At 40.9% G+C, this 14,382-nt stretch overlaps 1 protein-coding gene across 1 annotated transcript in view; it reads left to right on the top strand.

The window, feature by feature from the left end:
* Window positions 1–14,382, top strand: part of MSH2 (mutS homolog 2) — a 56,259-nt gene that overhangs the window by 21,258 nt on the left and 20,619 nt on the right. Inside the window, exons 7-9 of the mRNA XM_015557937.1 lie at window positions 195–328; window positions 7,947–8,146; window positions 11,398–11,507. Of these exons, the coding sequence (XP_015413423.1) occupies window positions 195–328; window positions 7,947–8,146; window positions 11,398–11,507 (444 nt within the window). The remainder of the gene's footprint in view (window positions 1–194; window positions 329–7,946; window positions 8,147–11,397; window positions 11,508–14,382) is intronic.

Here is a 14,382-nt window from a genome sequence, read left to right as displayed (position 1 = left end):
TTTGGTTTGGGTAATACACAGCAGAAAATACAGATTAACGCATTGAAAATTTGACTTTAGGAAGAACTTTTGTGCAGATTCCTTATTTAATATTTGAAGAATATTAAATGTTGGTTCTCAAAATCATTTTTCATGGCATAGTAAGATTTTTTCACTAATGAGAACGCCATTCTTTTTCATTTTTTGTTTACTAGGGTTCTGTTGAAGATACCACTGGCTCTCAGTCTCTGGCTGCATTGCTGAATAAGTGCAAAACCCCGCAAGGACAAAGACTGGTTAACCAGTGGGTTAAGCAGCCTCTTATGGATAAGAACAGAATAGAAGAGAGGTATACGACTAACTTTGAGTGACATTCAGTTACTCCATTTGATTATACCCCTTATCCTTATATGCAATTTTTTTTAGCATCCAGCTTCATGGAGAATTAAATAGTAATAATAGAATGATAATTATTTAGATTGATTAAATAATGTATTTTCTTAATTATGTTTTTCTCACTGTAAAGTGAAATTTTATTGGAGAGATGGTATGGATAGTGTTTCAGAGCATGAACTTGGGAGCTAGAGTACCTTGTTTCAAATTATGGCTTTGCCACTTTTTAGCTGTTATTTTGGGCAAGTTATTCAACCTCAGTGTCACAGTTTCTTCAGTTTTAAAGTGAAGCAATAACATAGCAAATTCAAAGGGTTGTTTTGAGGATTTGTTGATGCAATATGTATAAAGTACTTTGAACAAGGTCTGGCACATAGGAAGTATTTGATTATTCTAGAAAGGACTAAGTCTAAAAATATATTTCAGATAATTTTTTAACTTGAGGATATAAAAGAAAATTATATAATCATTCTACCCTAATACAATTAGCAATTTGAGTATATTTTATTTTTCTTTTGTTTTAGGTAATCATTTTAAAACTTTTAAATGAAGTATAATATACATAAAAGCACAAATCTTAAGTGTGCTTGATGAATTTTCACAAAGTAGATACATTGAGAATGTTTCTCTCAAGTCAAGAAACAACATAACGAGCATCCCAGAAACTTCCCTGGATTCTCCTTCTAGTTACTACCCCTCCTTAGTCCAAGAGTAATAATCACTGTCCTGGCCTCACAGTTTAATTAGTTTTGCCTGTTTTTGAACTCTGTATGTATGAATAGAATCATTTTATATAGTCAATTCTTATGTTAGCAGGTTTTTCTTAATTTTTTTTTTTTTTAAGAGAGAGAGACATTGATTTGTTTTTCCACTTATTTATGTATTCATTGGTTGATTCTTGTTATGTGCCCTGACCAGGGATGGAACCCGAAACCCTGGCTTATCAAGAGACCACCCCAACCAACTGAACCACCTGGCCAGGGCTGTTTGCTAGTCTTTTTGTTTTTATTTTATATTTTTATTGATTTCAGAGAGAGGAAAGGAGGGGGAAAGAGAGGTGGAAACATCAACGATGAGAGAAAATCATTGATCAGCTGCCTCTTGCATGCCCCATCCTGGGGATTAAGCCCATAACACGGGCCTGTGCCCCGACCAGGAACCTCCTGGTTCATAGGTTGACGCTCAACCACTGAGCTACCGCTGGGCTCCATTTTTTAATTTTTCGTGAACACTTTTTATATATAAAATTTAATATGATTAATGTAGCAGTCTTAGTAGAAACATAAGCTACAAATAAAAGTATGACTCCTGCCGAAACCGGTTTGGCTCAGTGGATTGAGCGTCGGCCTGCGGACTGAAAGGTCCCGGGTTCGATTCCGGTCAAGGGCATGTACCTGGGTTGCGGGCACATCCCCAGTAGGAGGTGTGCAGGAGGCAGCTGATCGATGTTTCTCGCCCATCGATGTTTCTAATTCTATCTCTCTCTCCCTTCCTCTCTGTAAAAAATCAATAAAATATATTAAAAAAAAAAAGAGTATGACTCCTGTAAATTTAGAGATGGTGTTGGTGCTTATGTGATATGATACTATATCATGTTTTTTGAGGCAGTGTACTTATAGGGTCCCCAGTTTCCTACCAGGTTATATTATCCTTTTATGCAAGGATATCTTTAATTAGAATTGATATTCTGTGCAAACAGACATCTGGAGGTCATACAGTGAGTGCAGTTTCTTTGAAATAGTGAAGCACTGCTCTGGCTTCTGAAGAACAAGGAGGACTTCCAGTTCATTGTCTTCACTTCTAAAACAGGTTTAGTGGAGACTCCTTTATTCTGGTCTCTGGGCTGATCTGCTAGCTCCTTTGTGTTTTATTTGCCTCCTAATCCAGCCTGCACAGCAAAGGCTTTTCTTTTCCCAGTGCTTTCTTGGGGACCGTAGAATTTCTTGCCCTAATGGGCCTTTGTCATACTGACCTCTCCTCAGCTTTCTTTTACAATTAAAAGTTGCTGGAGCCGAAACCGGTTTGGCTCAGTGGATAGAGCGTCGGCCTGCGGACTGAAGGGTCCCGGGTTCGATTCCAGTCAAGGGCATATACCTGGGTTGCGGGCACATCCCCAGTGGGGAGTGTGCAGGAGGCAGCTAATCGATGTTTCTCTCTCATCGATGTTTCTAACTCTCTATCTCTCTCCCTTCCTCTCTGTAAAAAATCAATAAAATATATTAAAAAAAAAAGTTGCTGGAGAAAGTCATCCAATGTTGATTGGATCCATTGTACTTTCAAGCTATCTAGCTTTCATTGCCACCTGGTATTACTTTTATTACATGCCTCAATACACTGATCAATCCAAATTTTTTTTACCTTCCCTAAAAGCCTTCAGCTGCCTCCTTCCTCTAAGTAAATAATGCCCACTTTAATTCTTCCAATCTCGAAATGTATCTGTATTTTCAGTCTTTCACTTTGAGGCTCTTTCTCAGAAGAAGAAATAACGCCTTTGCTTTCCAAAGCCAAGGGCCTTTCCACTTTACCTGTAGTTATAATTTTGTCCTATTCTTTTTCTGCTTTGGTTTTCTTTCAGTGGATCCTCTGCTTCTCTTCTTTCAAGTTTCAGCTGTTGCCTCTATTTCCCTCTCTCCCAAGTATTTTCCCCAGAATCCTATCTCTATAAACCCCAACTGTTCAGAATATTGGCAAATGAAATACTTCAAAATGAAGCTTCCCAGCTCTCATGGGAATTCCTTGCTTTCTTATCCATATCACATTTCATTGCATTTTGTATATCATTGTTACTCAGCACTAACTGAAAGATGGAACATGTCCTTGTCCTCCACTAGATTGAATATTCCTTGAAAGCATTTCTCTTTTTTCTTGCCATACTCTGTTTTCTTCTATCTTAGGCCTATCAGAATATTTGTTAGTTAATGTATCAAATAAGTGGTTCTTCTTGCATTAAACTATGTGAAGAAAAGATAAAGAAGAGACTCAAAACTTATCGTTGCTATTCTTCAGGTACCAGATTTGTTCTTAGTCATGTAAATATGCTGTCATGAACTTCTAGTCATATTTTTTTTTAATCTACTTTTTTAAAAAAATATATTTTATTGATTTTTTACAGAGAGGAAGGGAGAGAGATAGAGAGTTAGAAACATCAATGAGCGAGAAATCGATCAGCTGCCTCCTGCCCACGGCCTACTGGGGATGTGCCCACAGCCAAGGTACATGCCCTTGATTGGAATCGAATCCAGGACCCTTCAGTCTGCAGGCCGACACTATCCACTGAGCCAAACCAGTTAGGGCTCCAGTCATGTTTTTACAATGAAAGATCAGAAATGCTACTTAATGAGAAAGGACAGACTGTTGATTTTCAAAATATCAAAAATTCCATGAGTTAATCTGTTGGAATTTTAGAAGTTAGGTGACCCTAAAACATTATCTTGTATTTCAGTCAATTTGAAAATTAATGTAGTGAATTGTGTACAGCTGAATAATTTTATTGAGTAGGGTTGACAGATATACTTATGCTATGCCAGCAGTAACTTTGGTACTTCTAAAATTGTGATGTAAAAATGGCATTGTCATGGAAGCAGTCAGTAGAGCAATCATTAAAAAAAGTCTGTTAGCCAGAACATAAACTGACACTGTAATTAATTTTGAAATGTCATACTGAATAGACTTGTGAAACTAGCAATTTATTAGTCTTTTAATGATACCTGAACCAAAGATTGAGGGGGCTGTGTATGTTGCCTTATGCTGTGCATTTTAGAAGCTTTTCCTTTCCTTGAGTTTTACTTAATACTCTTTAAAAATTATTTTTTTATTGATTTTTAGAGAGAGGAAGGAAGAGGGACATTTTTCTGGAGCAGTAAGTGCCTGAATTATTCTCAGTGTTTGTTTATAGCTTCAGTGACTGGGTCATAATACAAATTTGGTAGCAGATTATTTTCCCACTAATTTGGCATTTGCCACAACAAGTGTATCTGCTACCTAGGTACTATCTTGACTCTCTATAGAGTTTTAGTTATTTTTCTGTTTATTTTCATCTTTTAAAAAGTGAATTTTTAGTTAAGTTCCTTTAAACCAGTGGTACCTGGTGCAATTTTTCCCTCCAGGGGACATTGGCAGTACCTAGAGACATTTTTGGTCGTTACTCTGGAGACAGTATAGTGTGTAGAAGCCAGGGATGCTGTTAACCACCACAGAACAGCCCCTTACCACAAATAATGAGAATATTGTTGTGGTTGCAAAATCCTGCTTTACATATATACAACTAGAGGCCCAATGCACAAAATTTGTGCAAGGGGCTCAGCCCTTGCAGCCCCAGCTTCTTCCAGAAGGTTGTCCAGATATTCATTCTGCTGTTTGGTCTAATTAGCATATTAGCTTTTTATTATATAGGATTATGTCATTCTGGGGGCAGCACAATTTTCCCTTATATAATACTAGAGGCCTGGTGTACAAAATTCATGCACTGGCGGGGGAGGGTGCCCCTCAGCCCAACATGCACCCTCTCCAATCTGGGACCCCTTGGGGGATGTCCGACTGCCGGTTAGGCCTGATCCAAATGCCCAGTTAGGATCGGGCCTAAACTGGCAGTCAGACGTCCCCCTCACAATCCAGGATTGCTGGCTCCCAACCACTCGCCTGCCTGCCTGCCTGCCTGATTGCCCCAACCGCTTCTGCCTGCCAGCCTGATACCCCCTAACCACTCCCCTGCCAGCCTAACTGCTCCCCTGCCGGTCCAATTGCCCCCAACTGCCCTCCCCTGCCAGCCATCTTGTGCAATGGTGTGACGGTCAATTTGCATATTACCTCTTTACTATAGGATATTGGAAAAACATTTTGATGATGCAGGAATTGTAAATGCTGATGGATAGACAGTAAATAGTTAAGAGATTTAGAAAGCTAATTTGTTTCCTTACCCCATCCTTGCATAAGCCACTGTGGGGTTAATTTACTGCTCATATAGTTTACAAATGTAAGGAAAAGGTTGCTCATCTGATAGCTTTCTGACTTTCGGTCATTTGCTGCGCCCATGGCCATTTCCCTTACCATTTAAAAAATATTTTTTTTAAATTGATTTTTAAAAGGAGATGAAGGAGAGGTGAGAGAGAGGGGGGGCGGGGGAACATTGATGTGAGAGAGAAATATCAATCAGATGCCTCCTGCACACCACCCCACTGGGCATTGAGCCCCAAACCCTACAACCTCTCAGTGCACAGTAGGATGTCCAGCCAACAGCCCCACTGGCCAGGGCCATTTTCCCTACCTTTGATTATTAAAATTTACCTCTCAGCTATTAACTTCAGTAACATCTGCAACACTGTTTTCAAACTGAAAATTGTGACCAGTAGTGGGTTGTGAAATTAGTGTAGTGGGTGATAACCAGCATTTTTGAGAAGTCAAATATGATAGAAAAATAACACTGGATCACATGTAGTAAGTGTTGTTTTGTGACAACTATTATAATTATGTAGGGAAGTGAAATTCCTTTTTTCTACTATCATCCTAGGTTATCTGGCTGGGGCCCTGTGGAGTGGACTGACAAAAGACAGATTAACAAGAGCAAAACAAAAGTTTATGTTTGTACATGGGAACACTCAGAGATGAATAATAACAGGGTTGGTTAGAACTTGGGCTTACTAGTATATGACATTTTAGCAAAGGAACAAAAAATTTTTAAAGAAGTGACAAGATTGAGTTTCTAGGCCTGTAAATTGTGGGAAGGCAACTATTTGAGAAGCTAATAGTAAAGTTTGTTAGGTAGGTTCCTCTGGTGCCATCTCCAGATGCGTCTAAAGTCATCTAAGGTGATTAACTTTTGTCCTTCCTGGTGCAGAAGGAAGGAGGTGAAGGGAACCTTTATAGATTTACTAGAGGCCTGATGCACTAAATTCATGCACTTGGAATGGGGGGGGCGGGCGCTCTCAGCCCAGTCTGCTCCCTCTAGCAGTCTGGGAGCCCCATGATTGATTGCCCCACAGAGGGAGGCCCTGCCCACCAGCTGCAGTGCAGCCAACCGTGTAGCCTGGGCCTCTCTCTTTGGGGCAATAGATTGCAGAGCCCCCCAATTAATCGCCACTCCGGCTGGTAGCCTGGGCCTCCATCTGCGGGGCAATTGTGGCGATGGCCCCCCGAACAATCTCATTGCACCTGTCTTGGCTGACCTGGTGCCAGTGTGTGTCATAGCATGGTTGTCCAGACGGTCATTCCACTGTTCGGCCATTTGGTCAATTTGCATATTATGCTTTTATTATTATAAATGTCCTGCTTTTATGCAAATAAGTAGAAGACAGAGAGCTTTTCTTTTTTTTTCTGCTTCTTAGTTGTTTTTAGCTCAAAATAGTTCTTATGCCAGCGTGGCATATTTTGAGATGGCATATTCTGCTCCCTACAGAATCTATGCATACATGTGCTGGGTCATGATGTGAAAATAATCCTTGCTGTAGATTACAGTAAAAAAAATGGAAAGCCACTGAGTCCAAAAATTTGCAAAAGCAATATGAGCTGCATGTTTTATAGTTACTAAAACAAGCTAAGATTTTATTTATTAACTTTGGGAAGAAACAAACATATTTCAAGAAGGAGAGAGATAGAGAGTCAGAAACATCGATGAGAGAGAGAGAGACATCATCAGCTGCCTCCTGCACATCCCCCACTGGGGATGTGACCGCAATCCAGGCACATGCCCTTGACCGGAATCGAACCTGGGACCTTTCAGTCCGCAGGCCGACGCTCTATCCACTGAGCCAAACCGGTTTCGGCATGTTTTGTCAGGTAATTTTAGAATGCATTTTGAAAATTTATAAAATTTCTGATAGAATAAATATTGGATTTGGCAACCTTCTTGAATTTTAATTCTCTTTCATTTAAGATTATTGTGACCCTTTGAGAGGGCATGGAGGGATCTGGAAAGTATTAGGCTAAATGAAATAAGCCAGTCAAAGAAAGACAAGTATCACATAATCTCACTGATATATGGAATCTAATGAATAAAATAAACATGAACAAAATAGATCTAGAGCCATAGAAGCATGGAACAGACTGTCAAATCTCAGAGGGAAGGCAGGGACAGGTGGGTGGGTGGGAAGAGATCAACTAAAGAACTTATGTGCATAACCCATCGACTCAGACAGTAGGGTGATGAAGGCCTGGGGCAGGCTAGAAGAGGCCAATGAGGGGAAAGGGGGGTATATGTAAAGCTTTCACCAATAAAGATTTAAAATAAAATAATTATTTACATGTTCAGTATGTGTCAATAACAATAATATCCCAGTAATGAAATTCTTATATTTAAGAAATGCCAGTTTGATGAAAGTTAAACAAATTGGGTATATTTTATTATCTTACTAGTATACTATTCAACTAAACATTAATTTGGTTAACAACTAATTAGAAACTTTTTACATTATAGTGTTAACAGAACCTTCCATCCTCCATAAAAAGCTGGTATTTCAGAATAAATTCAAACTCCTCATAGGAGTTTTTGAGTTCATTTAGTTGAAACTTATATACATTGTTGACAAATTTTAATTCTACACAAAAATATTTATAATTAATACTAATGTAATTTATTTCAGATTAAATTTAGTGGAAGCTTTTGTAGAAGATGCAGAATTGAGACAGTGTTTACAAGAAGATTTACTTCGTCGATTCCCAGATCTTAACCGACTTGCCAAGAAATTTCAAAGACAAGCAGCAAACTTACAAGATTGTTACCGACTCTATCAGGGTATAAATCAACTCCCTAATGTTATACAGGCTCTGGAAAACTATAAAGGTAACAAATGATTTTGTTTTTGTTTTCCTTCACTCTTGATAAACTTAGCAAATGTGTTGTCCTTATATAGTGAATGTGGTTCTGGTAACTCACTGTAAATTTTTCTAATTACAGGTTTACATTGACCTATAGCTTGTTACAGAAGTCATGAGACAACTTGGAATTTTTGCTTCTTAGAAATGAATGCTAGAGTTACTGGGTTTATTAATAGGCCCATTGCACCAACAGTGGCCATTGAACAGGGCACAGTTGCTAAAGAAGACACATAGGACCCAAATCTACAGTTTGCCTACAGGAAAAGATTCAGTCTAATAGTAGCATTAAAGTGAAGACATGCATTACAGCCTAAAGCCTTCATAGCAAGGGGGCCAGAGAGGTCATGTGCAGGTTCCCAGTGTCCTTGAAAAGGTCTGTGGTAAAATACAGTTTTTTCCTCAGATCAGGTATCACCAATGTGTACAGGGACCTTAAAATGGAGTCTTGGCTGGACTTTTTAATACTTATTTTATTGGCCTCATGTACATATTCCTGTCCTGTATATAGCTTCTCCAGCAGAGCCTCCTCTGGGGTGCTCACTGACACCAGGCGCAAGTCATCAGTCACAGTAAACAGTGCTGGCAAGATGAACTGACCACCTGAATATCCTCTGAGCAGTGATTACAAAACAACACAATTAGTATGTTTCATGCCTTCACCAGGAGTTATTGCCATGACTTGAAGAAAGCAGCACAGGCTATTTCCAGGTCTGCTGGAATTAACCTTACTGGCACACTTGTGAAAAAAGTTGATCAAGTGTCTTCTGCTCTCAAATAGGTGAAGTCAAAGTGAAGTTATCAGAATAAAGTGAGCAGTCACATGTAGTTAATAATGATAGTATTGGGTAAAATCATCTGCTCTTCCAAGCAGAGTTTTAAAGTGAACATAGGTTTCTACAGCAAATCCTATTTAATAAAGAGGTAATATGCTAATTGACCCTCAACGCCATTATAAAAATGGCGACGCCCACAGCCAATAAGGAGGGAATATGCTAATTGACTGCCACACCCTCAAAGATGGCAGCACCCAGTCCCATCAGCCCTATCCCAGGTGGGCCTGGCCGCTCCGCGCATCTACCTCCGGAGTCCCCCAGTCCCCTCAGCCCCCCAGCTGCCCAGGGCCAGCCCGAGGCGTAGGCAAGCCTCGGATGGCAGCTGCCCAGCCACCCAGGGCCACCCGAGGCTCAGGTAACCAGGGTCAGCCGAGGCTTGCGCTGCCGGCAGTGGCAGCAGCAGAGGGGTGATAGGGGGTCCCCTTCCCCTGATTGCCAGGTCACCTCCCACCCCTGAGGGCACCTGGACTGTGAGAGGGGGCAGGCTGGTCTGAGGGCCCCCCCTCCAGTGCATGAATTTTCATGCACTGGGCTTGTAGTATATATTACTAATTAAAGAGTCTTATGTCTAATATATAAAGCATTTTAAGTTTCAAGGTTGAAAATCAACATCTCTTACAACTATTAAAACAAACCTTTCAATATTATGAGAAAGCTTTATTCTTTTGAAAATAGAATTAAACAATTTTATGATGACAGGATACAAAATAAGTATAGATTTAGTGATATTTTAATGTTATTCCTGGAAAAATAAAAATTCAAAGACAGCAGAGGGCAGCAACAGTGTAGAAAGTTCATTTGCGTATGTTGCATTAGAACTGGCTGCATGCAGAAATGTAATAGAATATATTGGTGAGGTAAACATGTATATAATACTAATTATTAGTTGCCATAATTTAACCTCTATTGTTTGATATTACTTTAGAAATTATTCATTCTTTGTAATTAATAGCCAACATCTATTATTTGAAAGTACGGGAAATTACTATGCAGAAACTTCTTTAAAAGGTTTGTGTACCTCCCTGGCATTTTTATTTTTTTATTCTGTTAATACATTATTAAAACTAGAATTTCTTGGCCATACTATGCCTTTTTTCGTTTTCTTTTTAAATTTTTTTTGTTGCTTTGGAAGGGAGAGTGAGAGAGAAACATCGATTAGCTGCCTGCTGCATGCTCCCCACCAGGGATTGAGCCTACAACGTGGGCATGTGCTCTGTCTGGGGTGCATGGGAGGATGTTCAACCAACTGAACCACAGCGACCAGGGCTTATTTAATCTCTTTTAATTGGAACACTGTAGTATTACTAATGGAAATTAGGGATATAAGGTATGTTAGAGATATTTCTTTCTTTTTTTTTTTAAATATATTTTATTGGTTTTTCAGAGAGGAAGGGAGAGGGATAGAGAGCTAGAAACATCGATGAGAGAGAAACATCGATCAGCTGCCTCCTGCACATCCCCCACTGGAGATGTGCCCGAAACCCTGATACATGCCCTTGACCGGAATCGAGCCCGGGACCCTTCAGTCCACAGGCCGACGCTCTATCCACTGAGCCAAACCGGCCTCGGCGAGATATTTCATTTTAATGACTTGAGTTACTAAGTCTATTTAAAAAGTGCAGTTTAGCTCTAACCGGTTTGGCTCAGTGGATAGAGTGTCAGCCTGGGGACTAAAGGGTCCCAGGTTCGATTCCGGTCAAGGGCATGTACCTTGGTTGCGGGCACATCCCCAGTAGGAGGCGTGTAGGAGGTAGCTGATCGATGTTTCTCTCTCATTGATGTTTCTAACTCTCTATCCCTCTCCCTTCCTCTCTGTAAAAAAATCAATAAAGTATATATTTTTTTAAATGCAGTTTTTTAAGTTATAATTAATGTCACATCTCTGCATCTCTAGTACTCCTCAGGAGGGAGACAGGCGGGAGAGGCAGTGTTTTATTAGTAGGAAGCTTTGGGTGCCAGATTTCTCCCTTTCTATAAAATAAATACTAAACAGTGCTCTAGTTGGTTTGGCTCAGTGGATGGAGCATCAGCCTGCGAACTGAAGGGTCCTGGGTTTGATTCTGGTCAAGGGCACATGCCTGGGTTGGGGACTTGATCCCTGTTAGGGGACATGCTAGAGGCAGCCAATCAGTGATTCTCTCTCATCATTGATGTCTCTATCTCTCATTCCCTCTCCCTTCCTCTCTGAAATCAATAAAGATATATTAAAGAAAAAAGTACTAAACAGTTAGACTAACTGGGTAAATAGTAACTTTGGAGACCTGCTGTGCTCTTTGTGCTTTTGGATTAAATGATGCTCATTATCTCAGTCAAATTTTTATGATCTGTAGTTTGTACTTATAACAATAGGACCTTCGTTTATATATTTTTTTATTTCTTTTAGGAAAACACCAGACATTGTTGGTGGCAGTTTTTGTGAATCCTCTTGTTGATCTTCGGTCTGATTTCTCCAAGTTTCAGGAAATGATAGAAACAACTTTAGATATGGATCAGGTATGCAATATGCTCTTTAATTCAAGCAGCATAATATTTTTGAAAAGCAAAGGCATAGCTACCCTTTTCCAGATTTCTCCCTTTAGTCTTTAATTTTGGCACTTCTGTGAGGCTCCTTTGAGATAGTTGATGTAAGATTAAGTGATGGGAAAAAGTTTGTGGGTTTTAAAAAAAATAATTATTTCAGTGGATGAAAATTAAGCTTAAAAGAGGAAATGAAGCCCTAACCGGTTTGGCTCAATGGACAGAGCGTCGGCCTGTGGACTCGAGGGTCCCAGGTTCGATTCTGGTCAAGTGCATGTACCTTGGTTGTAGGCTCATACCCAGTGGGGAGTGTGCAGGAGGCAGCTGATCGATGTTTCTCTCTCACCGATGTTTCTAACTCTCTATCCCTCTCCTTTCCTCTCTGTAAGAAATCAATAAAATATATTTTTTAAAAAAGAGGAAATGAATATTGGGTAAAGGAAACCTCACAAACAAAAGATTTCACATATGCAAGCTGAGTTTTATTAACTCCAAGAGAGAAGGAAAATTATAGTCATTTAGTTCTTTTTCTGGAGGTTTCTTCTATTCTTTCATTTGTAACATGTTTCTTTGTCTCCACATTTGACTGCTTCCCTGTGTTTGTTTCTATGTGGTAGAGCTGCTTTGTCTCCTGGAATTGGTAGAGTGGCCTTGTGTAGTAAGGTGTCCTGTAGGGCCCAGTGGCTCAGTCTCCCCAGTCACCTGAGCTGGGCACTCTCTGTACCCCTGTGTGGGCTGTGTACACAGTCTTGTAGTTGAGCCTTGATTGCTGTTGGCGTCAGTGGGAGGAATTGACCTCTGGGCCAATTGGCTGTGAGGATCAGCTGCTGTGCAGGGGACACCCCTGTGGAGCAGTACTTGCTTTAGTGGGGCTTTGGTGCTCACTGAGACTGCCCCTTGAGTGCGTCGCTCATGGATGTGTAGCATTTGTAATCTGGTATGGAAAGAAGCTGTCTACCAGGTGCACTGGCTGGGGCCTCCCAGGAGGTGCAAAGTCAGCCACTGCCTGGGGCCATCCCGCAGGAGCTATAGAGAGATCTGCAGATGGCTGCTACTGTGTTGGGCTTGGAAGTGCCCAGGTGAGTCCAAGCTGTCTTGTGCCTCTTATTGATAGATATGGAGCATGCTGATGCCAGCTGCTGCTTGTTGGCAAGATTTTAGGAAAGTCTGAAGCCTGAGCCAGGACAGGCCATTCATATAGAAAAGCCATTGCAAACATCTTGAGTGAGGCTGCAAATTGGATGGGGCGGGGTCTCAGGGAATCACCAGGGTAGTGTGAACTGTGTGAGCCAGGCTAATGGAAACTCAGATATGGCTGCCAGTCAGCTCTGAGACGGGAGGTCTCAGCATAGGAACAGTTACCCCTGCAAGCACCCCTGTCTGGGAGATAGCTGTCCCTGAGTTCTTGCTCTGATGCCAGACAATCCAATTCCTCCCCATATGTCCCTGGATCCTCCCCTGCCCTCCTAGCTGTTGCCCCAGCCCAGAAGCTCAGAGGGAGGGAGTCAGTGTAAATTCATGTGCTGGCCCTTTAAGAGGAACTGCCTGGATCTCCAGCAACCTCCGTGTCACTCAGCCACAATCCCTGCTGGTTTTTACAGCCTGAAGTTACAGGAGCTTCTCTGCTGTGGAACCCTGGGCTGGGGGTGTGGTGTGGGCTGGGACCCCTTGGTCCTCATGGGAGGCCTCCACAGCCAAGATATCCCTCCTGATTGAAAAAAATGCCACTTGTGGATGTCGGACCAAGACTGTTTCCACTCCTCCACCCCTCCTACCAGTCTCCAGTAGGACTTTCATTCAGCCAGATTTCAGGTGATTCTGAATGATGGTTGTTCTCTATTTTTATTGTAATTTTGATGTGGTTGTGGGAGGTGGTGAGTGCCAGCCATTTTGGTTCTCCTCAGATGTACAACTTTTAGATCAATGGAAGGCAGAAATACTGTTTCAGAGACATTTGGATGCAAATCATTACCATCCCTCTGTAGCTAAGGATGTGGCCTTTGATTGGACTGAGTTGGATATCTGTAAACATTGCTTTAAATGAAATCATCTCAAGGTGTAGCTCTTGATGGTAAACAAAAATTCTGAGTAAAATAGAGAGGTGGGAAGGCAAGAATTGAGCTTTTCACTGTCACTGCAGCTGTGCATGCCTGAAGGATCCCAGAAGCAAGGCAAATGCTGCCCTTTGTGGTCACCTTTGTTCTTTGAACTTGCTATCTCCTTGCCTTAATATTGTGGGTCTCAAGCTAAGCATGTATCAGAGTCACCTGATGAGCTTGTTAAAACACATGGCTGGACTCTGACCTTAGAATCAGATTCTTATAGGTCTGGGGTAAGGCTGGAGAATTTGTATTTTAAATATGTCCCCAAATGGTACTGCTTGTCTGGGGACTACTTGCTTAATAAACTACTAGTGCAATTGAGAAATGAGTATGTGACTTTCTTCACAACAGTTTGTAGCCTTCCAGTAATGCTGTACTCTTGGACCATCATAGGCAATATCTGTCCAAAATTATTTTGTATAGTTGAGAATGTTTAAGACTTTCTTAAAATTTGTAGCCCCTCTATCAATGTACAGGTCCTTTATTAAAGATCCCCGTGCAGGTATCTTTATTTTTTATTTATTTTAAAAAATATTTTTATTGATTTCAGAGAGGAAGGAAGAAGGTGAGAGAGATAGAAACATCAATGATGAGAGATAATCATTGATCGGCTACCTTCTTCATGTCCCCCACTGGGGACTGAGCCTGCAACCTGGGCATGTGCCCTGACTGGGAATTGAACTGTGACCTCTTGCTTCATAGGTCGATGCTCAACCACTGAGCCATGCAGGCCAGGCTGTAGCTATCTT

The sequence above is a fragment of the Myotis davidii genome, unplaced genomic scaffold, assembly GCF_000327345.1.
Source record: "Myotis davidii unplaced genomic scaffold, ASM32734v1 scaffold6, whole genome shotgun sequence".
In the NCBI taxonomy this organism is placed as follows: Eukaryota; Metazoa; Chordata; class Mammalia; order Chiroptera; family Vespertilionidae; genus Myotis; species Myotis davidii.
The sequence above is the reverse complement of the archived record's forward strand: the minus strand, read 5'-3'. Positions and strand labels throughout refer to the sequence as shown.